General features: G+C 57.5%; 1 protein-coding gene across 5 annotated transcripts in view; it reads left to right on the top strand.

The window, feature by feature from the left end:
• The window catches only part of GRM4 (glutamate metabotropic receptor 4), a 113,215-nt gene that overhangs the window by 56,107 nt on the left and 29,247 nt on the right, over positions 1 to 27,861 (top strand). For all 5 annotated transcript variants that reach the window (XM_043450556.1, XM_043450555.1, XM_043450558.1 and 2 more), the window contains exons 4-6: positions 21,705 to 21,840; positions 24,783 to 24,937; positions 27,125 to 27,265. In XM_043450556.1, coding sequence (XP_043306491.1) covers positions 21,705 to 21,840; positions 24,783 to 24,937; positions 27,125 to 27,265 — 432 coding nt within the window. The remainder of the gene's footprint in view (positions 1 to 21,704; positions 21,841 to 24,782; positions 24,938 to 27,124; positions 27,266 to 27,861) is intronic.

Genomic DNA, 27,861 nt, shown 5'->3' with positions numbered 1-27,861 from the left:
CCCTCTGTGTGAGGTGTGCATGCCCCCTCTGTGTGAGGTGTGGGTGCCCCTCTATGAGGTGTGGGTTTCCCTCTGTGTAAGGTGTGGGTTCCCCTCTGTGTGAGGTGTGGGTTTCCCTCTGTGTGAGGTGTGGGTTTCCCTCTGTGTGAGGTCTGAGTGCCCCTCTGTGTGAGGTGTGCATGCCCCCTCTGTGTGAGGTGTGGGTTTCCCTCTGTGTGAGGTCTGAGTGTCCCTCTGTGTGAGGTGTGCATGCCCCCTCTGTGTGAGGTGTGGGTTTCCCTCTGTGTGAGGTCTGAGTGCCCCTCTGTGTAAGGTGTGGGTGCCCCCTCTGTGTGAAGTGTGGGTGCCCCTCTGTGTGGGTGTGTGCCCCCTCTGTGTGAGGGCTGCTGCCTTCTTGCTGCAGAGTTCCCCCCTCTCTGCCAGGTGGAGGCTGCCCAAGGGTGAGTTGAGTGGCAACAACCAGTGCTGGGACGAGGTATGCAGAGACCACGTGAGTCACCCTGGAGGGAGATGCAGGCTAGAGGGGCTGGCGGGGCCCCTGCCGTGAGTGCCTCCCACCACTGTCCTGGGTGCTCCTAGGGGCTGGGCTCTGGAGTGTAAACTTCTATACCCCCACAGCTTTTCTGTATCTGCAGGGGCCTGTGTGAGTCTGTTTACTTGTGCTGGTGCTCCATTTCACAGATGAGGACAACTGAGGCTCAGGAAAGTCAAGGAGCCGGTCTAAGGTCACAGGGAAGTTGAGTGTCAGAGCCCAGGGCTCCTGTTTGGGTGACAGGTGAAGGGGTGATTAGTAGGTAACATGTACGAAGCCCCCCTGTGAACCAGACCCTGTTTTATGGGCTTCATAACTGATTTATGGAGTTATTCATAACTCTTGAGAGTCCCTTGGACTGCAAGGAGATCCAACCAGTCCATCCTAAAGGATATCAGTCCTGGGTGTTCATTGGAAGGACTGATGTTGAAGCTGAAGCTACAATACTTTGGCCACCTCATGCGAAGAGCTGACTGATTTGAAAAAACCCTGATGCTGGGAAAGATTGAGGGCAGGAGGAAGAGGGGATGACAGAGGATGAGATGGCTGGATGGCATCACCGACTCAATGGACATGGGTTTGGGTGGACTCTGAGGGTTGGTGATGGACAGGAAGGCCTGGTGTGCTGCGGTTCATGGGGTCGCAAAGAGTCGGACACGACTGAGCGACTGAACTGAGCTGAATTCATTTATCTTTCAGGACAACTCTGTTATGTGGAGGCCATGCTGAGGCTCAGAAAGGTTAAGTAACTCTCCTGAGGCTACACAGGTGGCAGGTAGCAGGAGGGGAATTTGAATCCAGCCAGGCCTCCCCGTCTCTGGTGCACGTGACAGTGAGTACACAGGTCAGCTCTCAGCAGGGGCCTCTCCGTGGGGTCTCCTGGGCAGTCTGGTACTCCAGCGAGTGATTCCAGTTCCCTGGGCACATCTAGGCCTGTGCTCCTAGGGTGGGAAGGAGAGGGCCTTCCTGAGTGTGGCAGGAAGAGGCGTGGGGGCCTTAGGAGGATGCCTTGTCCCTTGCACGGTGGGAAATTCTAAACCTCCTCTGCCTGCTGTGTCCCCGCGTCCCCCATTGGTATTCCGGAGACGCTGGTGCATCAAGCTGTCGCTTCTCTGACCTCCAGCTCCAGCTCCCTGGGCAGGGTGTCAGACCTGCATTTAGATGGCCCCTGTCCGCACGGCTGGCTGGCAGGGCTGGCCCAAGGCTGGGGCACCTCTTCCCTCTGGCTCTGTGACATCTCTAGACTCAGCTTCTCGGGCTGTAAACAGAGGCTCTGAGGGGTAAGGGTTAGCCACCTAGAAAGAGCTATGCTGCCTGGGGGCTGGGGGGACCTGGTGCTGCTCATTTTTCTGGGAGAGCAGAGAGGAGGTTTGCCCCAGGGCACCCCCAGGGCCCAGAACCCCCAAAGGGGAGGCCACTGGAAGTGCCCACTCCCCTTTCTGCTGCCCAGCCCCCAAGACCTTGTCTCCTTCCACTCTACCAGTCTCTGCTGCAGTAATACCAGCGTCCTCACGGCCCCTCTGACACTCCAGGCACACGCCGACCTCAGGGCCTTTGCACTGGCTGCTCCCTTGACCTGGAAAGCTCTGTCCCCGGTGGTCTAGGCGGCCTCTCCTCAGGGCACTTGGCTGCCTTCTCAGCTGTGCCCGCGTCAGGGGGGCCTCTTTGTGTCCCACTGTGTCCCTCTTTCCTGCTCTGTTTTTCTTTTTTAAAAGACTTCTTCTTAGTCTTCTTTCTTTTTTTCATTTGCCTGTGTTGGGTCTTAGTCATGGCATGCGGGATCTTCACTGTGTTATGGGAGATCTTTAGTTGCGAAGCATGGACTCTGGTTTTGGCTCACAGGCTTAGATGCCCTGCAGCATGTGGAATCCTGGTTCCCTGACCAGGGATTGAACCCACGTCCCCTGCGTTGCAAGCCAGACTCTCAGCCGCTGGACCACCAGGGAAGTCCCCTGTTTTTCTTTATAGCACTTGACAAGTACACTTTTATTTGTTTATGGTCTGACAGCAGGGCTTTTTTTTTTTTTTTGCCTGTTTTGTTCTCTGATGCCTCTCCAGCCTCTAGCACAGTCCCTGGCACATAGTATTCACTCAGTAAATGCTGGTGGGATGGGTGATTGATCACGAAATTCAGCCAACTACTCACTTCGTAAGCCCTTCTTCCTATTCAGGCCTGAAAGGTTGCTCTCCCAGTCCACAGAAAGGCAGACTGAGGCTTCTGGGGTCAGGCTGCCCTGGGACCCTCTCCTGCCCTCTGAGTTCTGGCTGCCCCCAACTCTGTCCTGACCCACCAAGGACAGAAATCCTTCCCACTGCAGCGCCTGCCTTGGGATGCTTCGTCGTGGCGTGCTGCCTGCCCCAGAAGGCAGGAATGGGAAGAAGCTCAGCCTTCCAGAGCCTGGACTTCACGGATCTATTTCACATCTGCTGGGTACTCAGCCCCCGTGCGAGGAGAGGAGAGCGGCTGTGGGCCCTGCTGGCTCCCAGCGGGCGTGGGAAGAGTAGTGCCCAGTCAGACCTGGCACCCTGCCCTCCCGCAGGAGGGGCCTGGGAGAGTCTGGTTGAATAAGTGAATGAAGGGATGTGATGATGCCTGTGTGGAGGTGAAGAGATAAATTCCAGGGCCGCAGGGGGCCCCGCCCAGCAGGGCCTGGAGGAGGGGCACACTTGGATAAGTGGAGAGGAAGGAGGGGGGTGTGCCAGGTGGGGGAGCAGCGTGAGCAGGGGCCTAGAGGAGGCAGCAGGCAGATGGGACCACAGTGAGGGGCCTGGCCTGGTCCTAGTGGCCGTGGGACGGGGACCCATGTGAGGCGGAGCTGCGCAGTTTCTTTCAGGCCAGTCTTGCCTTTAACAGTTTTTTTGGCCCTTGGAGTTGGTGTGTCCAGCTGCTGTGTCCAAGTTCCTTAGGGCCCTGGGGAGTCTTCTCTGCCCATTGCGGCGGCTCTGAGCCAAGGCTCCCTGCAGACTTGCTGACCCATGGAGACCTGTCATCTTCCCCTGGGGTTGGCCTCCTGGGAACCTCAGTCACCCTTGCCCCAGTGCCTGCTGAATTTCCCCTCTTCCTCTCCTACTTGGCTGGGCCCCTTGAGACCGGGGAAGGGTAGGACCCCTCCCTCCTTGGCTGTGTGCCCCTTGCCCTCCCTTGCACACGGCGGGGCCTCAGCAGATGTTTGTAGGATGAACAGATGTGCTCTCAGGCAGGTTGCTGCCCTTCCGGGGCCTCCATCTCTCATCTGTAGCAGGAGCGACGTGTCAGCTCACCTGCAGGGTTGGCTCTGACAGCTGGCAGGCTGGGTGCCCCTAGTCCGAGGCCTCTGGCTCCAGGCGTCCTTCTTGTAAGTGGAGGCTCATCATGGGGGCGCTTCAGGCTTGGTCTTTTGGTTCAGGGATGATTGGGGCCAATTGCACGGAGACAGAGCCTGGAGCGTGTGACCTTCTCACCCTCAGTCAGGTGACATGTGGTTGAGATCAGCCAAGGTTGGGGGTAGCCAGATTCAGGGAGGGGTCCTGCCACTGGCTTTTTGGGTTGGTGTATATGATGGCTGGTAGCATCTTCCTGGGGGGAGAGCGCAGCCTCGCCGCCCAGGGACCTGCAGCTGGGGCCCAGCATCCCCTGCCCGCTGACCAGACTGTGGGTGGAAATTAAGTGGACCTGGCTTGGGCACCCCGCTCTGAGCCACGTGGCCTCCCATGTGCCAGCTGTGTCTCCTGCCCTCCCGGGAGACTGGCAAGGTGCTGGCGCCAGTGTGACTGCTCTGTGACGGCCACGTCAGTCTCTGTCCTGCTGTGAGGATGCACCCTGAGCTGCCTGGCCCGCTGTGGGGACTTCGCCTGTCCACTTTAATTTCTCTGCCCTCTGGCCTTTGGTGCGAGGCTGGCACCTCTTGATTTTGTGAGTCCTGTGGGTTGGGTGTCACCAAGCCACCTCTCCTCTCTCCCTGACTCATCTCTGATGTGTTTGCCCTGACTTATCATGACGGGGACATGCTCCCATCAGAGTCTGCCTCTAAGCTTGACAGGAGTGGCAGGAGGAAGTAGATGGTAGGCACCGAGCCCTTTTCACTCCAAGTTTGCACCCCTTCCCTCTTGGGCAGTTCAGTTCAGTCACTCAATCATGTCTGAATCTTTGCGACCCCATGGACTGCAGCACGCCAGGCCTCCCTGTCCATTGACAGGAAGCAACTTTTTCTTTCACTGGCCTTTTTTGTGGAACGTTTGAAGATTTCTTCTGGGCCTAACATTTCTCTTTGCTGGTTGCAACCCCTTCGTGGCTTTGGCCCTCATGCCGTCTTCCCCAGATGGTGCGGTAGGGTGGGGGCCTCAAGAGCCACCATGAACCGTGCCACCCTGAGCAGTCACTTAGGGGCTCTAGGCCTCAGTTTCCACCTCATTCAATGGGAAAATTAATAGCACTTCCCTTCTGGCTTGCCATGAGCATTAAATGAGTTAATCCATGTAAGGCGCTAGCACAGTCAGGGCCCTGCACTCAGCATTGAGCTGCTGGAGGTGTCACTGTCACGGTTACTCATCAGAGAGGGGATTGCGGGTCGGGTCCCAGTTCTAGCCTTTGGGTGGCTGTGTAGCCCTGGGCTGGTTACTTTCCGTCTCTGAGCCTCAGCTTCATCCCCAATGTGAAGGTGATGTGTCAGAGGTGACCCCTGTGATTTGGGTCTTCATGTGCCTTACCCACCTCTCTTGGTTTTTCTGTCCTCACCATGTGGAGGTCCGGGCATCACTGGGTTGGCCTCTGGCTTCTGCTCTGCCTGTGTTCTTGGGCCCAGACCTGAGCCCATAAAGTGGGCTCCTTTGGCCTCTCTGGTTGTGTTACCTCTGAGCCTTTTGACGAATGAATCTGTCAGCCTGGTCTGAACCCCATTGTCTTTGAGTTCATTTCCTGCCCTTGTTTCTTCCTCCTCCCCTTCTCTGAGCCTCTGCACTGGGAGCACGCTGGGCTCTGTCCTCCCAGGCTCCCGTGTTTAGGGATCCCTTCTGACTTCTTCCCCTTTGTTAAAGAGCAGGTGGCAAAGGCATTGAGTTTTCCCTGCCCCCACCCAGTTTGGGCCTTGACTTCCAGAAAGCCCTCTTGACCTCCTTGCTGACTACTGAGTTTGAGCCTGTTTTCCTATCTGAGGTCCCTGTACTCCCAGCCCCCTACTCTGGGCTTCTTAGGGGTGTCATCCAAGCAAGCCCCAGCCACCATTTCCCTGCAGCCCCGGGACACTGTGAGCTCGTGGCTTCCTTCCCTCCTGTCCTGAGGCTCCTTCTTCAGGGGCTGCTGAGTGTCTCAGGAGGGTTCTGGCCTCAGCATCACCCCCTACTCCTGTGTGATCTTGGACAAGTCACTGCCCCTCCCAGAGCTTTCCATTTCTTCATGAGACCAGGCAGGGGCTGTGCACCTTCTTCAGTGGGCACATGCACGTCGTGGACACACAGAGGGATGTCTGCAGCTATTTCTTCCCCCTGTTACCCTGTGTCATCCACCCAGCCCTCTTCCCAGAGCCTCTGAGCCCCAGGCTCTGCCTCTTGCACCAGCCCCTCAGCCAGCCCACCCTGGCCTGTGTGAAGCCTCCTGGACCCCCTTGTGTTTTAATATGCGATTTTCCAAGGAGCATTTCATTAACCACACCCACTGCAGCTGCCGGGCCCTGGCCCCAGCCCCTACACAGATGCCCTGAGAATTGTCCCCATTTTATGGAGGAAGTGGCCATGGCCCAGGCTGCCTGTGGGCTGGCCTTCACAGCATGTCAGAGGCAGAGCTTTGCATTCAGGTCTGTGTGACTCCAGAGCCCGAGGGAAGGAAGGGGGGAGGGGCCCTCCTTTCGATGACATATGTGATGTCTCACCCAGCTTCTCTGGGGAAGTGCTGCTGGGTCAGTCAGATGGACAGACCTCGGAGGATGACCCCGCCCCCTTGACACAGACAGGCTGGAGGTTCCCTCAGGACCAGGGAAGGGGGGCGAGCAGCTTCTGTGACGCGGAATGTGAGTGTGATGGGAGTTACTTAGTCACGTGTGGCTCTGGATGAGCCTGCGAGGGGCTCTGTCTAAAAGTGGGCATCACAGGGCCTGGAGCTTGGGAGGAATGCATCCCTGATGGTCACCTTTTTAGTGATGGCTTCCCTTGGGCTCCTGGGGTTTTCGAGGACTCAGAAGAAGGGAGTCCAGGCCTCCAGATCATAGAGCCTGCTCTGTGGGGATATGGCTGGTGAGGAGGGTAGTGGGGGCACTTTCTCATCCCTTTCACCCCTCACTTCTATACAATAATTTATTCATTTGCTGGAAAGATATTTATTGAGCCCCTACTGTGTGCCAGGCGTTGAGCCAGGACATGGGGGATACAGCAGTGGACTAAAGAGATGAGGATCACTGATCTTGTGAGCTCATGTTTGGGGAGAGGGATAGGGGCAACTTATTGTAAACAAGTAAAGACTTCACTGTATGATAGACTTTCAGATAAGAACCAATGAGCATTGCTATAAAGAAGAAGAAAGCTGCATAAGTAGACAGTGGGGGAAGGAAGGGGAGACTGTCATACGAGTGGTCAAGGAAGGCTTTTCTGCAGAGGCGAACTTAGGGCAGAGGCCTAAATACAGTGAGGGAGTGAGCCACGAAGAGATCTGTGGGAGGAGTGCCCCGGGCAGGGCTACTGACAAGTGCAAAGGCCCTGAAAGCCTTCCTGGGACTTGGAGGGTAGCCAAGAGGCAAGAACAGAGCAATTGAGGGGGCAGAGAAGTGGAAGAGGAGGGGAAGATCATGGGGGGCCTTCTGGCCTCTCTGAGGACTTCGGCTCTTGATTTGAGTGAGATGGGAGCTGTGGGAGGCTTGTGGACAGAGAAGAGATGTAGATGGGCTTGGGTTTACTAGGATCCCTCTGGCCATTGTGTAGGGAAGAGACTGTGGGCCTGAGGCAAGAAGGCCAGTGAGGAGGCTACTGCTGTCCTCCAGGTGAGATGTGATGATGGCCACGGAGTGGGAGTGGTGAGAAGGGACAGGTCTGGGGTATGTTGTGAAGCACTAGCCCGCACGTCCTGCTCCCAGGTTGTGTGTGGGCGGAGGGGAGGAGAATGGCCCCTTGCCCCTGGATTCAGCACCACGGACAGCGCCAGCACCAGACCAGGGGAAAGCCCTGGTTGGCTCTGGTCCCCAAGAATGGCCAATCCCTGGATGCTGCTCCGGGCCTCATCTGTAGAGTGCTGGTCCCTTACAAATCTCTCTTTTAGCCAAATATGTTTATTTCTGGGCACTGCTGTGAATCCTTTTTGTGATCAGGCAGGTCTGAATGCAGCTATATAGCTGGGATGAGGTTTGGAAGCAGTTGTTTCCCAAAATCTTTGCATCTAGCCAAATTGTTGTTGTATGGGGTGGGGGGTGGGGTGGGATGGGGTGGATGGGGGGTGCAGAATGGGAACTGGGGGAAGGAGGAAGGGGAGCTTCCTTGAAGAGCGGATGGGAAGAGGAGAGTCTTAAAGAACCATGGGCCTGTCCCAGAGGAGCAGCAGGGTGCTCTGGGTAGGGGAGCTGTGTGACTAAATTTGGTTCTTCATGATGCCTTCCTTCTGAGAGCGAGGAGGGGGCTGCATTCCTGACAATAAGGGGGGTGGGCCACCTCACGGCAGACAGTTCTGACCCTCAGGCTTGCCATGGCCTTGCTGTGTGTCTGGAGAAGCTACCATTCTTTGGCTCTCAGTTTCTCCATCTGTAAAATGGGGGTAATTGCAGTCCTTACTGGGCTGATTATTGTATGACAAGAATGGGTAGATTAGCCATCAGAAAGGCCAAGAAAGGGCTGGAGGGGTGCAGGGCTGCCTCTGCAGCCTCAGGCCCCGAGGGTGAGCATGTGGCCTTTTCCTGGCTGGCCACACCCGCGCCCCTTGTGACCATCATCCTCGTTCTCCCTGACTCGCATGGTGCATTACATCTGTGCCTCATTTTGCTATAGACAGAGTGATCATATGGATATTCTATGCAAATTCTCATTTTTAATGAGCCAGAAGGAAAGCTAACGACCATTTTGCAGACGTCTTGGGGCTCAAGGGAGGCCTTGGGATGGGGGGAGAAATCAGGACAAAGTGACACATGAGAGGAGAGAGGAGGGAGGGAGGGGGAAGGGGATAGAGCGGGGTGAGGGGCACGCAGTAGGGGCTGTGGGTGGGGGGAGGGGAGGGGAACAGGCTCTGTTTCCCATCTCTCAAAACCATTCTGCCTGCCCCGTTTTAAGACAGGGAAACAGGCTTGGAGAGAGGTGGCAACTCGCCAGACACCCGACTCTGGGAGAGAGAGACATACGCAGAGGCAGGGCAGAGGGAGCAGACGGGTTGGAGAAAGGGAAGGTGGCGGCATCCCGGACTAGGCTCTGGCTTACAGGATCAGTTTCCTGATCTGTATAATGGTCGCAGCACCTAAGCCGTGGGCTGATTGAGAGGAGCTAATGAGAGAACAGGTGCAGACATTGCATGACCAAAGGGTGCTGCCAGAATGCGTGGGCCATGGGGTCATGTGTGTGAGGGGGGAGGAGGGGGCAGGGGACTGGGTGGGGAGACAGGGAAAGGAGGGCAGAGGAACAGGAGCTAGAGATGCAGTACGAGGCCTTCTGCGCAATAGGCCAGCTCCTAGTTAGTCCGTTTGCTCATTTGCACATTCATTCATTCCTTCTTTCATTCTTCAGCATCTGTGGTCTAATTCATAGACAGAAGTCAGCTCCCTGAGGGCAGGATTATGGTCTGTCCTATTCATGGCTGTCCCCACAGCATCCAGGGCAGCACCTGGCATGGGAGGGCCTTAGTGAATCATTGCTGAATCAGTGGATGCTCTGTGCCCAGAAATGGGCCCGGCAGTGGCCACTCCCTGGAGGCATCTAGTCCAAAAATTTCCCTTCCCTGTGCTAAGTGCAGTACCTGAGTTATTGGGATGGTTACGGGCACCCAGCAGAGAAGGAGCCTGGGGACACCTAGGAAGACTTCCTGGAGGAGGAGACCTGAGTTGAATCTTCAAGAACCAACAGGAGCTGACTTGAAGGAGTCTGGGAAGGGGAACTGGGCATAGAACAGAGGGAACAGTCTGGTGTTGGGAAGTGCAGGTCCTGCTGGAGGCAGGGAGCGCAGAAGATGAGGCCACAGGGCTTTAGGACCCGAGGGAGGTGAGGTGAGAGCGAGTGAAGGTGGGAGGGAAGGGCATGCTGGAGTGGGATGGGTTTTGGTGGGGTGGTGGGTGCTTGGGCTGGACAGCCTGAGGTTTGCATGCTGGTATGGGGCTCTGGTCTGGTCAGGTGGTGTCCACAGGAGTTGGGGACAGGGCCCAGGGGATCAGAGCCTGAGAAGTCAGCTGGCTGCTGCCTCGGGTGAGGCTGGACCTGTCCCTGGAGCTCGGAGCCAGCCTGGAGAGGGGCCGGGGTGGCATCTCTGTGACTGCCTTGAGCAGATCACGAGCCTCTCGGCTCTGGTTTAGATTTAGAAAAGACCTCTCAACTGCGGGCAGTCCCACCCGGGCCACAGTGCCTGGGGTGCGTTTAAATGTCAGTGTAAATATCAGAGTGGCTCAAGTCCCCTCTCATACTTAGTGCCCAGAGTCCCAGGATGTCCTTTTGTATTGCAACACGGGACCATCTCTTACTATGAAAAATGTCTAGCCCCAAAGGCCTATTGAGAAAAATCAGTAGCTGTTGGGTCCTCTGCCCCAGCTTTGGTGTTCCACAGAGAGGGCAGGATCAGCTGAGCACCCCTCCCTACGCCCCTCCCCAGATGCCCTCCTGAGACCCACTTAGGACTGCTCCTGGGATCCAGGCTTGGAGGCCCCTTTCCATCCCAGATCTGGCCAAGCATGCTCACAGGCTCTGGGGCCCCAAGCTTTTCCCCAGCATCATCGGGAGAGCCTGGGAGGGGTTTTGGGGGGGTGGGGTGAGCACTTCCCCAGCTCAGGGCCACATCTGGGCCTCTGCCCCTGACCTTTGTCCACCAGCTCTTGCTAACCCCAGTCGCAGGCAGCTCAGAGCCTAAGAAAAGCCTCCGATGGTTCACAGGGCCGGCTGGTGTCTGCTCTGTCCTCACCACACCCCTCCCCCATGGCCAGTCTCGGGGGCACACTCACACCCACTATCTGTCCTGCTTCCCAGTCGAGGGGTCAGCAGCCCCATTTCCTGGCTGAGGAAGCTGGGGCCTCACCCCAGTACATCCGGAGCTGAGGCTGGGCTCAGCCCGCTGTTCCTTCCACATCCTCCTGTTCTGCCATGAGAAGGGTCGGCTTGAAGAGCCCGAGTCAGGCTCCTGTCGGGGAGGGGGTAGGGCTGGTGTGGGAAGGTCCGGGAGGACTTCATTACCCAGTGCCTGCTTGGGGCACCTTGGGAGGGCCCGAGCCTGCCGCCGGCAGGGAGACATGCTTGGCCTGCCTGAGTAATTACATCTCAACATTTCATTTTGCTTGTCAGTTTCCACTTCCTGGGGATGTGGGCTCCTAAATATTTCATCCCAGTTTGCAGCCTCCTGTTCCTCTCCCACCAAACTGCAGGCCTGGCTGCCGGGCTGGAGCTGGCCAGAGGTCATCTTCTCCATGCCCCTGCCTCTCAACAGGTGTCTCCACCACCAGCCCAGAGCTGGCTCCTCCTCCCAAGGGGCCTGGGGTGAAGAGGCCAGGCAGACAACATTGCCAGAAACAAGTCGGAACACCTGCTGTGCTGGAAATCAGGGAGTGAGGAAAGAGAAAAATGCAGTCTGCCCTTGAAGGGGTTTATGGGCGGATGGAGAAAACGATCAAGTGTTACAAGAGCAAACTTTGAGTAGTTGTGTGCCAGGCACTGCTGCATGTATTAATTCAGTTGTTCTTTATGCTTTACTATGAGGAGATGAAACCCAGAGAGGTGAGTAACTTGTCTGGAGTCCCACAGCTGAGAAGTGGCAGAGCAGGATCTGAACTCGGGCAACCTGGCTCCAGCCCTCATGCCTCAAAGCACAGGAGTTACTGACCCAGCAGCCTCGGCAGAGGATGGTTCCAGGGGAGAGGGGTGTGATGAGAGCCTGGGTGGGCGGCGGCACATCCCCATTGCAGGAGGATCTGGGGTGTTTCGTGGGGGAGAGGTGGAGAAGTGGAGCCCCGAGGCAGGGCTGGGCAGGTGGGCAAGCAGGAGGGGCTTTTCCTGCAGGGGGACCAGCCAAGGCTCCAGGGTAGAGACATTCCAGTTGCACTGGAAAAAGTGGTCTTGCTGTGGAGTGTGGAGTTGTGAGATCAGGGAAGGGGCTGAAAAGCTGCTCTGTGACCTCGCCCTCCAGCTGTGTTGCTGGAGCTGGGGGTCTTGTTCTGAAAGGGGTTTTTCAGCAGAGGACTCTGAACTAGCGCTGAGCAGTGCTGGGTCTGACTGCTGCCCAGCCTGACTTGCCGTGGGAGCCTTGGGCAGACTCCTTTCCCTCTCTGAACCAACTTTGAGAAGTCGGTGGGATTCCCTCAGCTGAGGAATACCCCGCGGGGGCACTTCTCTGGTGGTTCACTGGCTATGACTCCATGCTTCCAAAGTAGGGGGCCCAGGGTTTGATCCCTGGTCAGGGAACTAGATCCCACAACTGAGACTTGTCACCACCAAATACACAAATATTAAAAAATTAATTATTATTGTATATAAAACAAGAAGAATGCCCGGGAAGGCCACTGAGAACAGAGGAAGGTGGGCCCTCGGGCTGGGTTGGGGCAGGGGTCTCCAACAGGTGGCCTGGAGTGGGCCGGGGCCGGAACCAGACACCTCCCTGTGCCTTCCCCCACAGCCCCCTCCCTCCACCACCTGCCTCTAAACACCTTCGCTTCCTTCTCTCCTCTCTTTTTTCTCCCAGCTTTTCTCGCTTCAAAGGTGTTTTGCCTAAATGGGTTTGTGTTAAGATATTAGGTCGATCACTCAGCAAATTTCCCTCTGCTCAGAGCTGCGCACCATGAATAATGCAGCTCTGAACAGCCCTCGCTGCCCAGCGGCCTCCCAGGGAGGGAGCGGCAGCGCTCAGCTCGAGGGCTCTGAGCCCCACAGCTGCCCTGGCTGGTTCCCGCCACAACATGCCTCTTCCCCGTCCCCAAAATATCCCCCCAGGGGCTGGGCTGTCCACAGATGACCCCTTTAATCGTCATAACACCCCTACCGCATCTGAAGGGTGGCGAGCATGCCGTCCCACTTTACAGATACGGACGTGGAGGTTCAGAGAGGCTGGGCGACTTGGCTCTCATTATGCAGGGGCTGGATGTGGGACGAGGGCCCGTCTGCACCCAGCCTCGGCCCCCCGTGTCACAGCAGGCCGACTCTCTGATGGCGGTGTCCCTGTACCCGCAGGTCCTGCCCAGGTCTCTCAGGGGCAGGTGGGTGTGAGTGGACAGCCTGGTTGCAGAGGGAAGATGTGGATTTTGCCCAGAGTGGGGCTCTGAGGCGGCCAGGCGAGTAGTTGCTGGATGACAGAGGTGCTGTCTCCCTCCACCCAGGGGCCATCCCTGCCCCCCCAGCATCCCCCAGCCGGGCCCCCCGACCACCAGTAGCAAAGGTGAGGTGTTGATGGTGCTAAGGATTGGCCGGTGGCTCCAAGGAGGTGTGGGCAGCTGACCCGTGTGTCTGGGTCTGCGGCTGTGTGTAGGGTGTGACTTGTGGAGGTTGGTGTGGTGAGTGTGGCTGTGTGAGGCGGTATGCTTACTGTGTGCGCTTGTGTTGCTGTGATCTTGTGTGGGGTGGCAGTGATGTGTGGTTTGTGACGTTGTGAGGGTGTGTGTTACCATGTGTATGGGCCGGGGACATGAGCTGAGAGTGTCCAGGAAAGGAGGGATGTGTGTCCTGCCTTGGACACAGCCTCTAGGCTGAGGCCACGGGTTCTGCCCAGCAGGCTCTGTCCCTGGAGACAGAGCTGAGTGTCACCTGGTGTCTCTGGCCCCCAGAGCATCCTCACAGCCCCGGGTCCTGACCTGAGGTCCTGACGAGTTCCCTGCCCCCCTGCCTTTGCAGCCCCACCCCTTCTAGGACTTGCTCACTCCCCAGAGGCTTTGGCTCCTCGAGGCTGACCCAGGCTTTCACAGATACCATTTGACCCTCACACTAGCCCCATCAGGTGGAGTTTTTTTTAAGTCCTTCCCTATTTTACTGATGGTAAGCCTGATGCTCAGAGAAGCTAAGTAACTTGTCCAAAGTTACACAGCCACGGTCTTCCCTGGTGGTCCAGTGGCTAAGAATCTGCCCTCCAGTGCAGGGGACATGGGTTCGATTCCTGGTTGGGAAACCAAGATCCCACATGCCTTGGGGCGACTATGCCCACACAACTACTGAGCCTGTGCGCCGCAGTAAAGACCCAGCACAGGCGAAAAACAAGCAGAACCCAAAAAGAACAAAGTCACACAGCCCGAAGCCGCGGAGAGGACATTTCCCTTTTGTCTCACAATGGCAGGGAAGAGGAAGCTGAGAGCAGGTGTGAGATCCACACTTTGCACAAACCTTTGGTGGGGTGCATCATGGGGACCCTGCAGGTGGGAAAGTGGGGTGACTGTGTCCCCTTCACTGCCCCTTGGTACCCGGGTCTTCCTGGCTCCAGCCAAGTCTCTCCTAGTGGGCCCACTGTGTCCCCTCGGGCTGGAGTTGCCCTGCCCTCCCGGCCTTCTCTACTGGCCCAGCTGTCTTCAGCCCTGGGCCTTTGGGGCCCTGCCAGTTTGCATGGCTATCTTATACTTTTCCACTTGATCTTTTGCACGTGCATTTCTTGAGCACTCATAACAAGGAATTTACATCTAGGTGGAAAGGTAGATTCCCAGCAGAAGGCAGGACAGAGAGGTCCCAGTGTGCATGACGCCCACGTGGGCTGGGAGCTTGCCAGTGCATCCTACAGGGCAGGCCCGGGCCTGGATGACCTTTGCAGCCCAGAGCCTGGCACAAAGTGGCTGCCCAGTGCTGGTAGACACGTAGACATCCGGGCGCTCCGTGTGACCAGGTGGTGCTCAGAGGGGAGGTCACAGTGGGCTGCAGGGGTCAGGGAGGGTCTTAGAGGAAGTGGGCAGGTTTGAGCAGGTGGCCACTTCAGATTCCTACAGCGCCTCCGCCCCCAAGCCAGTGCCTACTGCCTCCTGCCCTGCTGGCCCTCCCATCCCTGTAGTCGGGTGCTCGGTGGCCCATTCATCTGGCAAGCATGGGTCACGGCCTGTCGCGAGCAAGCGCAGCGTGTGTGCTGGGCACCATGAGGGCCGGAGCAGAGACAGACCGGGAGGAGATAAGATAAGCAAGGGAGGCGGACTGAAGGGGCGGCCTCTGTAGAGGAAGGCCTGATGTGGTGGGATTTTGTTGGGACCAGACCTGAGGGGGAGATGTGGGCCTTGCATGCCACTTGTACACATGCACACGCGTGCACTCACGCACACATGCACACACACTGTGGGAGCCTTGTATGAGAGGAAGGAGGCTGGAGTGGACACTGGATGGTGGGGAGAAGGGCTGGGAGTGGGAGCAGAAAGGGGGTGCTGGCCGTGAGCCAGGCTCACCCCACCCCCCCGCCCCGGAGAGCCCTTGGGCCCTTGCTGGAGCCAGAGCTGCCCCTCGCTGCCCGCCCCCAGCCCCAGCCCTCCTGGACGGCCACAGGTTAGGGGGCTTCTCTCAGGGCCTGGACGTCTCCCTGACCTCAGATGCCCTTTCAGCCACAGCTCTGCTGCCTGGAATCTGTTGCACAGCTCCATTTCCTTAGACCAGGGCTTCGTTCCCAGTTGAAAGTAAAAGTAACATAATGTTGGTCACTGATGCCTCTGAATAGCTCCCTCTCCTGAGAGCAGGTGTGGGGAGAAGGCCTGACTTTGGAGAGGGTGGTCGGGGGTCGGGGGGGGCGTGGTGGTGGGGGACTCCGTGTGTGCATGCGCGCGCGCTTTTGTGTGTGTGTGTGTGTGTGTGTGTGTGTGTGTGTGTCTGTATGAGGGTGTGAGCCCATATAGTCCAGGGTCTCCCCCAGCCTCCCTCCTGCCTTTCCCCTTACCTCTTTCTCTGCCAGGAACCCAGGGAAGCTGGGGAGGGGACCCCCTCCTTGGGTTGTTTAACAACCCCCATTTTCTCTGTGTTGTAATTTGCTGCCTTCACATTTTGCCTTAATGTAGATTCTTTCCACTTGATTTCCTAGCGTTGGTCTCTCATTGTTTTTCTCCATTTTTAAATTTGAAAGGCCAGGAAAAGAAAGGGAGAGACAGAGAGGAGACGAGCCCAGTATCCCTGGGCTCCTGTGTGTTGGGTGCAGGGAAGTTTCTCGACTCTCCAGAGGGGGTTTTTTCTCCAGCCTAGTCTGGAGCCCAGAGCCCGGGGTGCTGTTTGGGATGAGGGAATGGCACCCCTAGGCTCTGGGTGCCAGAGCAGGAGGGCACAGGTACTGAGTCCCCCGGGATCTGTGGGCACGATGTGTATCTCGGCCACCTTGCTGCCCACTGCCTATTGGCTGGCTGCTTAGCTGCTTTCTGGCAGGGGCGGGCCTCCTGGTGAGTGAGATAAGGAAGAGGGGGCAGTGAGAGGATTCCCAAGCCTGGAGGATGTGACGGATGGCTCTGGAGAGGCACAGGGGAGCCCAGGTCCTCAGCTGCCCCATACCTGGGGTGAGCCTACCACCCTGGGGGGAAGCCCCTTCGTTCTGCCTTCGCTGGGCCGCCAGGGGAGTCCACAAGTTGGCGGGCCCTGAAGGCAGGGGGTCTGGGGACTGCCTGGAGCGAGTGGGGAGCACTTATTCAGATGGGTGCAGTAGAGAGAGCCCCATCCCGCGGGGGGGCAGGGAGGTGCCCAGAAAAGAAGGAAGCTGAGCCTGGTGAGTCAGACAGTGATCAGACTTTGTGTAACCCACATCCACTGGGGCATTAGGAGTGCAGATGGAGGCAGACACTAACACAGATATATCAGCTGGACCCAGGATACCGGGAAAGGTCACCAGACCACAAACAGAAAGGGCTCAAAGACCACAAGATACAACAGGAAACCCATATCAAGTTTCACTGGTGGAACTTCCATGTCACGTTCAAGTCAGGGCAGATGTGTGAAGCCGGGCAGAGGTACAGGGTTCCAGCGCCAGGGGAGGGCTGGCCAGGAAAGAGCTTGTCCCCAGGGGGAGGCGGGATTTCAGGAACCAGGAGGCCAGCAGTAGGAGGGCAGCCCCATGTGCCTTCCTCTCTGTGTCCTGTGGAGGCCTCCGGCCCGGGAGTGGCCAGGTGGCCCTGTGTTATGAACAGAGCGGCTCAGGGTGGCACGTGTGGGGACTAGGATGCCTTCACTGGCGCTTGTGTCTGCACGTTTGGCCTGGCTTGGGTCCTGAGGTGCACAGTTACCAACCATTTACGTGCTGTCGTATTTGCTTCTGATTATTTCCAAGAAATGAAACAGGGATCATGCCTGGGAGCCCACCTGTGGGACCCTCAGTCTTGTTCCATCCCTGCCTCCCTTGAGGTACACACACCCTGCAGGGGCTGGGTTCCCTTCTTGTCTGAGTCATTCAGCAAGCATTTATGGAGCACCTAGTGTGTGCCAGGCACTGGGGAGATCACAGTGCATGCAACAGGGAAAATCTCCTGCCTTCTTGCAGCTTTTGCTCGTGTCTATATGTGTGTCCGTATATAAGACCTTGTATTGTATGTGGCCTCTAATTTCCACATGAAAGGGACAGAGAGTGGTGCACTTTGCTTTATCAGTCAACTTTGCATTTTCAGGGTTTTGTCATGCTGATACATGAGAGCTGTTTTATATATCTTAGCTACATAATATTCTATTCCTCTGTTGAAAAGTATTTAGGTGGTTTCCATGTTTTCACTGATTCAAGCAGTGCCGCAGTGATCATCTTTGGGCATATCTCCTTGTGCCCGTGTACGAGTTTCTCTGGGAAGAATGTGGAAGGGGACATGCTGGTTTGTAGGGTTCTAGACTCCCTGGCTCAGTCTGCCTTCAGTCTCCTCGGTCCCCAAGAGCTTGGGCCGGGAGCTCTCCAAGGTCCTGACTGCCCCCTTGCGCTCAGGAGCTTGTGGCTTCCTGTCCCTGGCCCTGCGCGGAGGCACTGGCTGGGTGGATGGTGGAGCTTGCAGCTGGCACAGGGCAACCGGTGCCTGCCAGGGGGTTGGGGCTGTGTCGGGGGTGAGGGGCTTGCCAGGGGTGACCCAGAAGGGCCTAAGTGGACCGTGGGGAGCACCAGACTCCTCCATACCCTTATGATCCTGTTCCTGGAGCCTGGTAGAGGTGAAGGGTTTCAGCCTCTATGCAGAGATAGGGCTTGGGTGTGTTCCTTGCTGCTTGGGTTTAATTTGATTACATTTGCTCTCAGTATGGACTCATGGATTCTTATTTTATCCAAGGAGAGAGACCATGGGACAAAAGAGTGGGGGTGCAAAAAAGTGCCCCCACCCTGGTAGAAGGGTTTGGAGAGGACTTCCCAGGGGTGTGCTAGCCATGGCCCCCACAGTGATGGGGCTTCAGAAGCAGGGGCTGGACACAGGAGGGGACCTTGGGGAAGTCACTTAGCCGCTCTGTGCCTCAGCATCCTCATCTCTAAATTGGAACTGTGCTGGACTTCCCTCGCAGTCCAGTTGGCAGTTGGTGTGGGACTTGGGGTCTTCCCAGAAGTGGGGACGGGCTGCAGGTATTGGGGTTAATAGGGACCTAGCAACTACAGTCTTCCCTTTCTCTGCCCAAGGGAGGCTCTTGACACAGACCTGGCTTACAGGCCCACCAGCTGGCTGTGTGACCTCCATCAGGCAACTGAGCACCTCTGAGCCTCAGTTTCTGCATCTGTAAGATGGGGCCATTAGCAGCTGCCCCAGGCACTCAATGAGTGCCAGGCATGCAGTGGGTGCTCTGTAAATGTGGGTCCCTCTTGGGCCACTGCAGTCCTCTCTGGCTGTGGCAGGGGACAGGAGCGCTGTGGAGCCAGATCCTGTGCTAGTTACCCCTGGAAGCGGCGTCACCCTGGGACAGCCTTGGTCCTGTGCTGTGGTCCCCAGAGCAGCCAAACTGACCAGCAGGTAGTGACGCCAAGGGGCCCAGAGGGAGCTTGGCTCCTCCTTGTGGGGCCAGTGACACCCCTGGGTACTTGCCCCAGGGCAGGCCCTGCCCCCAGACATGTGCATGGGCCCTAGGTGTCCCCTGACCTGGCTGTGGCTGGTCATGACGCACTGGACTGCGTGAAAGGGTGCTCTCTGGAGCCGGGCGGCCCACACTGAGACCCTACGCTGTGCCTGACTGTGTGACCTCGGGGAGTCACTTAGCCGCTCCGTCCTCAGCATCCTTCTCTCTGAACTGGAACCGTGCTGGACTTCCCTTATGGCCCAATGGTCAAGACTCTGTGCTTCCAGTGCAGGGGGTGCAGATTTGCTCCCTGGTTGGGAAAATAAGATCTCATAGACCACATGGTGTGGCCAAAATAAAAATAATAATAAGCTGGAGTTTTGCCGATGATACTGACTTCAGATGGGTGAATCTATGCAAAATGTGCAGTGTTAATATTCAAAGGCACCAGACACTATAAACATTCACTGTTACTGAGCTCTATTTGAAACCCCCAGACTCCCCTCAAGTACCCCCACTCTTGTGGTTGTCAGAACATTGCTCCCTGCTTAGACTCTCTCTCATCTTAAGTACCTTGTGACCTGCTGACCGGGCTGTGGTCACCCGAGTCTTCTTTCATTAGTTAAACGAAGCCTGCAGTATGTACCCCGGGGTGGAACCTCTTAGGGGAGCACCACCCAGAAATATGACTTAACCTAAGAGTCTCTCTTCTTTGAGAACAATTATCTCCCATTCTGTGCCTCCCTCCCCTCTGCCCTCTGGCCCCCTCCTCCCTCCTGGGGCCAGGTGGCTCATCCTAACCCCCTGTCCAGCCTCCTCCTCTTGTCCATCTGTCTCCCCAGATGGGGGGAGAAATGTAGCAATTGGCCCACTTTCTAACTGGAAAGGAACCATATGGAGGATTTAGCTGGAAGCTGAGTGTCTGTCTGGCCGCTGTTAGGGCAGGGACAGCGCTGGGGGCAGGAGACTGGCTCCCCCCGGTTCTCTTTGTGAGCTGGGACAGGGGGGTCCCATCCTGCCCCCAGACTCCCCCTCCCTCCCCCAAGAGCCCCTGATAACTTTGCTCTTCTTCTGTGCTTGGCGCCTCTGTGGGCGTCCTAGGAGGACTTGAGGTTCTTGTTCTGCCTGCGAGTGGCAGAAAGTAAAGGAGGTGGGTGCTGGTCAGGGTGGGGGACAGAGGCCGTGGCTGCCTCACCTGCTACACAGAACCAGGGGGTCCATTTCCTGGCGACGTGAGAGCAAGCCTTGTGGGCGCCTGGCACAGAGCAGCCCCCTCTAGAATGAGTGCCTTGTTTCCTCAGAATGTCCCCTCCCCCCACCGCCGGCTCGGGCCTCCTGCCATGAAAACTCAGCCACTCAGCGCAGGGTCAGCACCTTTGGGCAGCCTTCCCTGGTTGCCACCTACGCCCCTGAGTAGAGCGCCCTCCCTGCGCGGAGCTGGGTGCTGGCCCCTCTTCCTCGGGGTAAAATAGGTGGGTGGTGTCTCCCCGCACTGGGAACCCTTGCGGCCCACCTTCCACACAAAGGTGCGTGGAGTCTGCTCAGAGGGCTCAGGGCACCCCAGCCTGGACTGCGAGATGTTCGGAGGTTCGGGGGTGCCCCAGGGTGGCAGCCAGGTGCCCGGCCAAGGTGGGTAAGTTTGGCTGTGAGCCAATAGGATCCCATGTGAGATGGAGCTGGGCTGAGATCCTTTAGTAGGACCCGGAGGAAGGCAATGATCTGAGATAAAGGATCTGCCTTCATCAAGAATACTCCTTAAAACTTTTCAACCAACAGAGCCTTGACTCTGCCACCAGAGGGGCTGGAGGTCTTATTCCCTGGGGGGCCCAACTCTGTATCCCAGTGGGGCAAGGGACTGTGTGGCTTTGGGCAAATCACTTCTCTTTTCGGAGCCTCAGTTTCCTCATCTGTCAAACACGGTTGACACTAGAAACGGGTCCACAAGTGCTTTTGTAGAAGGAGATGCGGGGAGACTGAGATAACACAAATGATGCCGGCCCCCCGCCAGCACTGGAGAGACACAGCTGAGGCCGGGGACTGGTTGGGTGAGGGGGAGGGTGCTCCCAGCTTTCTGTGAGCCACGCGGCCTGGCTGTGAATCCCGGGGTGTGTTGACTGCATCGTGGTGGTGCCTGCAGGCTTGGGGGCTTCTTGTAGAGGAATGAGCTTGAGAGGTAGGCAGGCCTTGGGTCCCCTCCTCCAGGATCCAGTCAGGTAGGCAGTGGCCAGAGAGAAAGGAATGACAGGAGGGCCCCTAAAGACCTTCCGATCCCAATCAGAGCTCCTCCAGCCCCTCTGCCAAAGCAGTCCCTTAAGCATGGCCTTCCTGGGCTCTTCTAAACTCCCTGCTGGGAATCTGACCATAAATAAGATGTAGGGAGGCTGGGTGTCATCACACCCTGTTGGGTCAGGGAGGAAGCTGGAGAGCCTACATACTGAGTGGCCTGTGAGTACCCAGAAGGGAACTTAGGAACGTCCGCATATGGGCAGTAGCTGGGTTTACAGCATCACTGCCTGGGATGTGCAGGCACAAGTCAGCAGCCTGCACGCTGCCCTTATGAAGGGGCCTGATGGTGAACACGGGGCCCGGGGCCAAGAGCCCTGGTAGGTGTGTGTGGATGTGGGTACCGGAGTCTTTGTAATGGCCCAAGGGGGGCAATTTGTTCTCATTCTCAGATTTGCACCTCCAAAAAATCTTATGAAGTAGTTACATCAAAAAGAACCAATGTTTACTTAGCACTTACTGTGTGGCAGATGTTACTATATATGCATGAACTCCCTTAGCTTTATAACAACCCTGTGAAATAGGTGGTATTATTATCTTTATAGATGATGTATTTGAGACAACAGAGAAGTTCAGTAACTAACCTGAGATCACACAGCAGTAAGCAGCAGAACTGAGATTTGAACCCAGGCAATCTAGCTTTAAGCCCGATACTGTATTCTTGCTAGCAACCTATTTTATAAAGAGAGGCACAGAGAACTTAAGTGATGTGCCCAGGGTTGCCCAGCTTGGTGAAGCCAAAATTTGCACTGTGGCTGTTCTGACTGCACACGCCCATGCTGGATCGGGACCTGGGAGCAAGGCAGGCCAGGGGACCGTGAGTAGCCCCCAGGAGTGTGGGCCGCAGGGGGAGACCCTGTCTGCCCCAGGCTGACCGGTGCCCTTCCTGCAGGGGGTGTGTGCATCGCCCAGTCTGTCAAGATACCTCGGGAGCCCAAGCCTGGGGAGTTCGACAAGATCATCCGGCGGCTCCTGGAGACGTCAAACGCCAGGGCGGTCATCATCTTTGCCAATGAGGATGACATCAGGTGAGGACAGGCGGCAGTGGGGTGGGGCTGGGGTGCCAGGAACCCCTGCTAGAGACATTCCTGGGCAAGCCTGACCCACCCTGAGGTCCAGAGAGGTGGGGTGAGCCAATGAGGGGGTGGTGGGGAGACCCCTCTGTCTGGGGCACAGGCTATGGCTCACGGGCTCCCCTTCCTTTCCCCCTCCCCGTTTCCTACATCCATTCTACCAACTCAGGATGGTTAGCGGGTCCTTTTACAGAGGGGCTAAGGCTGTGGGCTTGGGGTCAGAGCCCCTAGGTGGGAATCCTGCTCTCCCTCCAACTAGCTGTGTGACCTCAGGCAAGTTTCTCAACCTCTCTGGGCTTCTTTTCTGCTTAAAAAAAAAAAAAATGGAGCTAATGAAGCCTGCTTGATAGTGTTTCTGGAGCACTGAATGCAGGAACGTGCATGAAGGAAGGAGCAGAGGCTGGCAGGAGGTAGGGGTGGCCGTCTCTCAGCCCCTTGTCCTCCCTTCGGTGAGCTCAGGGAAGTGGGAAGAGGCCTGGGCTGTGGTTCTAGTCCTGATCTGGGCACACACTCATCTGGGCAGTATCATCCCCTCCCTGGACCTCGGTCTCCGCATTTGCAGAGTGGGGGCAGGTGGACTCCAGGTGCCAGAACCATGCAGTACAGAAACCCTGGAGCAGTCTTCCTCCCTGCACACCAGCCCCTGGGTCCTGAGTCGCAGGTCAGAGTCTCAGGTGTCCTCAAAAGGTGACGCCTGAGCACCCTTCCTAAGGCACTTCCCTTCTTCCTGCTCTCTCTCTCTACCACCTCTTTAAGACTGGATGTCACAGCCAAGAAGGGCCGGCCTCCTTAATTCCCTAGACTGAGGGGGAGACACAGCACCCGCCCTGAGAATGTGGTCGGGGAGGCACACCCCATGTTTGCAGAGGAGATGTGGTCTCCCCAGACTGCCTCCTTCAGACAGCTGGCCCACCTGCCCACCTGCCCATCCCAGCTTGCCCAGTCTACCCTGCCTCCATGTGGCCCCCTCCCCATTGCTAACCAGCATTCACTCTGGGTCTGCTCTTCTTTCCAACACTCTTTCCCACTTGGAAAGACCTCATCCTAGACTCCTGAGTTGCAGCGAAACAGATTTTCTCCCAGGAGATATTGCTGGGTGCTAGCAGGGATGGAGGGGAATGTTCTGGAAGGTCATTAAGGCCTCCATAGCCATAAGTGCCAGCTCTAATGGGTGTTTCTCAGGCAGCAGAGGCTCAGGGTGCGGGAGCCCTCAGGGTCCACCTGGCACCTCTGAGCTGCTCCCGGTCCCCACAAAGCTTTCAGGGGGTCCCTAAACGCTGGCCCTGGGTGTCCCTGTCTCCGCAGGTCAGCTGGCACCTGGAGCAGGGGGAGGTCCTTCTGAGCTCTTCGCCTCCCTTCAGTCAGTCCCTGCCCCCTGCCCACACTCCCATGTCAAAGCCCAGCACCACTCGGGGCCCCCCACCCCATCCAGGGACACACCCCACTCACGGCCTCCTGAGCGGCCCTGATGGACCCACAAGTGGGGAGGGGAGATGAGGGCGCCGGGCCAAGGGTCCCAGAGAAGGGTCACCTGGGGGAGATGGGGGAGGGCCTTAGACTGACTCCCTGAGCAGCTGGGTGGTATGTGGGAGGGGGGGCACCTTTCTGGAAATCCACATGCGTTTTCAGAAGCAAACAAGGTAAAAATAAACCCAGGTGACTTTGCAGAGCTGGAGCCTTGGGAGCTCTGGTCATCTCTGGCTGGCCGGATGCAGGCGGTAATAATAGGGCTGCGGTGTGGGTTCTGAGAGCAGCCTCGCCTGCAATTAGGGGGCCCTGCGGGGGCTGCAGCAGCCTTGGGGGCCTAAGAGAGCCAAGAGACGGTGAGGAAGGCAGGTGTGGGCCCTGGGGTGAGGAAACACGTTTCTCCCTGGCAGCCCGAGGCTTCCTGCCCCAGCTGGCCGCCTCCTGCACAGCTCTGGCAGTCGCCCCAAGCCCCGCCGTCTGTCCTGGCCTCGTCCGAGGGACGAGCTGGCCAGTTTCCAGTATCCTGGCCTCTCACTTGCTGTGTGATCTTGGGCAAGTTGCTTGCCTCCTCTCTGCTCCCGTCTGTCCCCATGGGATGAGATACATGGGGGGGAATTCTGCCTAGTCCTTCCTGTTTTTCTGCTTCTAGAAGATGTCTCTGAGGGGCCACTTAGTTCAAGCATCCATTAGCACTGACTGAGCGCCGCTGTGGGCTGGACCCTGTGTGGGGCTCCAGGGCCCCTGACTTGACTAGGACCACTGATACTGTGCCCTGGGTGGCGGTGGGGAGCCCCTGGCTGCCCGCACCCTTTCATCCATCCGCGAGGGCAGTGGGGGCGGTTCTTTGGAGCATCTGGACTTTTGGCACAGAAGGAGGTGGGGTGCAGAGGGGGACAGGTGTTGGGGTGTGTGTGTGTGTGTGTGTGTGTGTGTGTGTGTGTGACAGTGGATAGAAATGTGACAAAGGGCCAAGGGGTGTGGGTCTGGGAGCCTCAGAGAACAGAGCTTGGGCAGATGTGTTTCTGGGGACCCGGGTCAGACATGGGGCAGGTCCAACCGGAGGGAAACAGGCATGGTCTCGGCAGGGACAGAGGTAGCCCCAGAGGTAAGAGTGGGTCTGGGAGACCACACTGGGCCCGTAGGCATCTGTGGGCCCAGGGCACAGGCACTTATAGGGGTGCAGTGTGGGTGAAAGGCAGCCGTGGGCCTGTAGGCAGGTATGGGTCAAGGCAGCAGGGAACCGGGGGCCTGGGAGTCCAGGCGTGGGTGCTGGGGTGGCTGTGGGCCCCAGGCTCCTGTGGGTCAGGACGGGGGATCCAGGCACAGGCTGCGAGGGGGACAGGAATGAGCCTGGGGGAAGGGCAGGTGTGGCCAGGACGGGGAGCCCGTGGGCAGACACGGCTGGGCTGGGCTGGTGCGTGTCCCCACAGGCGTGTGCTGGAGGCGGCACGGAAGGCCAACCAGACCGGCCACTTCTTCTGGATGGGCTCGGACAGCTGGGGCTCCAAGATCGCCCCTGTGCTGCACTTGGAGGAGGTGGCCGAGGGCGCCGTCACCATCCTCCCCAAGAGGATGTCCGTGCGAGGTAGGCCTGGCAGCCACAACAGTGCGCCCACCACCCACCCCCGGCTCCATGCGCCCCGCTATCAGCATCACCCTGACGGGTCCTTCTTATCAACCCCCCCCCAACCATCCCTCTCCAGCTCCTTGTCTTCCCGCATCCTGTCTCTCTTCTTCCTTGGCTCCCAGCTTCTTTGTGCTCGGGTTCTGGGCTGGGAGGCCTTCCTGGCCACACTCGTCCCAGTGGGGTTAGAAGCCATGCTCAGGGTCCTTCTTTCTCCCGTCTCAGATATTCATGGGTGTTGGGGGTGGTGGCAAGTACAGGAGGCTCATTTATCAAGACTTCTCCTTCACCCCCATATTCTCTCATCCCTTCTCCTACCTGGGACAGATGAAGTGAGACCCCTGCCCCACTGGGAGCGTGTCCTCTGCTAGAAGGGCCTGGGAGCTGCCAGCAGGTTACCAGAAAAGGGTGTCAGGCTGGGGACAGGGGCCTCCCTGCAGAGTCCTGGTGGGCCCTGGGTGGGCTGGGGGTGGTGGTGGGGCCTGCCCTGCCTGGCATCCCTTCCTCCTGGGACAGAACTCAGTCACCCTGGGCAGGAATAGATTGCTCTGGCCGGAGCCTCACTGTGAGTGAGGTGCAAAGTTCCTATTAAAGGCCCAGTTTGGCAGGGACCTCACTGTCCTCCCTATGGTGGTGGCAGGCTCCCAGGGGCTTCTCCCCTGCTCTCGCTGAGGTCAACAGACATCAGCATTGATGGAGCTGGGAAGCCTGCAGACATCTACCTCCACCAAACTTTCCAAGAGACCGAGGTCTGAGTAGGGGAGGGACATGGGTCACATGGCCATGTCCTCTATTCACCCTGAGGCAGAAGGAACACAGGTGCCAGAAGTTTCCACACCGCCCCTCTCAACTTCAAGCCATAATAAACACAAAATAACAAGCACTACAGCTCTTGGTACCCACAAATGCCACATCCCATACAGACATCTCATTTAGTCTTTCCAGCAACCCCACATTTAGTAAGTGAATACATTAAGGCTCAAAGAGGTTAAGTGACATTTGGTGGCAGTAAGTCATACATACTTGCTATTAAGTAGCAGAACTAGGATCTGAACCCAGGACTTGCCAGACAAATCCCTTTTCTCTCTGGGGCACCAGAGAAACCACGAAAGCAGTGGTTCTCAGCAGGGGGTGATTTTGATCCCCAGGGACATTTGGCAATGTTTGGAGACATTTTTAGTTGTCATGAGCAGGGAGTGGTGCTTCTAGTGGGTGGAGGCCAGGGATGCTGTTCAACATTCTGCAATGCCCAGGACAGCCTCCCCTGGCCATCGCCCACCCCCCCACCAGCAAAGAGTGAACTGGCCCAGTGTCAGTAGTGTCAAGGTTGAGAAACTCATTCAACCAGTACCCTACCAGTGCCAGCAGCTCCCCGACACCTCCAACAGACAGTCATTGAGCCTCCACTGGGCCCTGCCACCGGCAGGAACTCTTTGCTGGGTGAACTTTTAGGCTTTCTAGTCTGTTCCCAGCAGCTCGGTCAACTGTGAATGTGACGCGGAATGGTCATGGTGCAGAAGGCAGGGGGTGGAGAGAAGGCCTTATTCACCCACCAGCCTGCCACCCTGGCTCCGGGTTTTCTGGGCTTGGAGCAGAGTTGATAAGTCCTCTGGAGCATTTGGAGAAGGAGGCTGCCTCAGTCAGCGATGGGGAAGTTCTGGACTGGGAGGACCATTCAGGCCCCTGTCTTGCTATGTGACCTGGGCCAGTCCCCATACTCTCTGGTTCCATCTCCTCTTCAGAACCAGAGAGCTCACGTGCTCCCAGGACTGGGTGCCGACCCCCTACCCCCACCAGCGTCTCTGCTTTCATCTCAGGATCTCCAGGTGGTTTCTTCTCCAAGAAGTCCCATATTAGCATTTCCGTAGTTAAGAACCAGCGCAAACACCCTCATCCTGTACTTCTTCCATAAAGGCAGCCGTTGTTTGATCACACAGGCTCCCCCTGGAACTTAACCCAGCTCTTTTCACCAGAAAGGAAATGAAACGTCTCACGTTTCCCCCCTGGGTCCTGGATCAGAGGGTGCCCTCTTCCTCCCCACCTCGTCCGCCCGCGCTTCGTCTAAGCGTCTAAGCGGCGAGAAGAGCGAAGGGCTGGGGGCGGGTGGAAAGAGGGGCTCCGGGTCCTGACATCCTGGTTCCCCGCCAGGCTTTGACCGCTACTTCTCCAGCCGCACGCTGGACAACAACCGGCGCAACATATGGTTTGCCGAGTTCTGGGAGGACAACTTCCACTGCAAGCTCAGCCGCCACGCGCTCAAGAAGGGCAGCCACGTCAAGAAGTGCACCAGTGAGCACGCGTGGGGGGCGGGGCCAGGGGCGGGACCGGGAGGTGTGAGGTTAGGAGGCGGGGTCAGGGGTGGGGCTGGGATGGGCCAGGAGAGGCGTGGCCAGGGCGGGGTCATCAGGGGGCGGGGCCTGAGTGGGCAGGGCCGGGGCAGGAGAGGCGGGACTTTGAGGGGCGGAGTCTGTGGGCGGGGCCGGAGCGGGGCCAGGGCTGATGCCAGGTCCCGTGGGTGGGCTCTCAAGCTACCAGCCGTCGGTGACGCTGCTTATAGGGGAAGGGGTTCCTGGATCTGGCAGAGCCGCCCTCTGGCTGACCACCTTGGGCTTCATCTGGACGTCCCCCTGGCGAGCCCACAGAATTGACTGACTCCAGCTGCCCCGTGCACCCTGCCACTCACTGGTCTGAGCGTCTCTAACACCTTGAGGGTCCCGCAGTCACTCTACAGACATCAGTTTGACTCCCAGCGCCTGGCCTTTTTCTAAGCATCGTGGATATAGCAGGGAATGAAAGTCAAAAAGCTCTTGGCGTTTTTATTCTAATGGGGAGACAGACAATAAACAAGATAAAAAAAGTAAACTATAGTCTATGCCAGAAGGAAA

This window comes from Cervus canadensis, chromosome 28 (genome assembly GCF_019320065.1).
Source record: "Cervus canadensis isolate Bull #8, Minnesota chromosome 28, ASM1932006v1, whole genome shotgun sequence".
In the NCBI taxonomy this organism is placed as follows: domain Eukaryota; kingdom Metazoa; phylum Chordata; class Mammalia; order Artiodactyla; family Cervidae; genus Cervus; species Cervus canadensis.
Note: the sequence above shows the minus strand (reverse complement) of the source record. Positions and strands in the feature narration are given on the sequence as shown.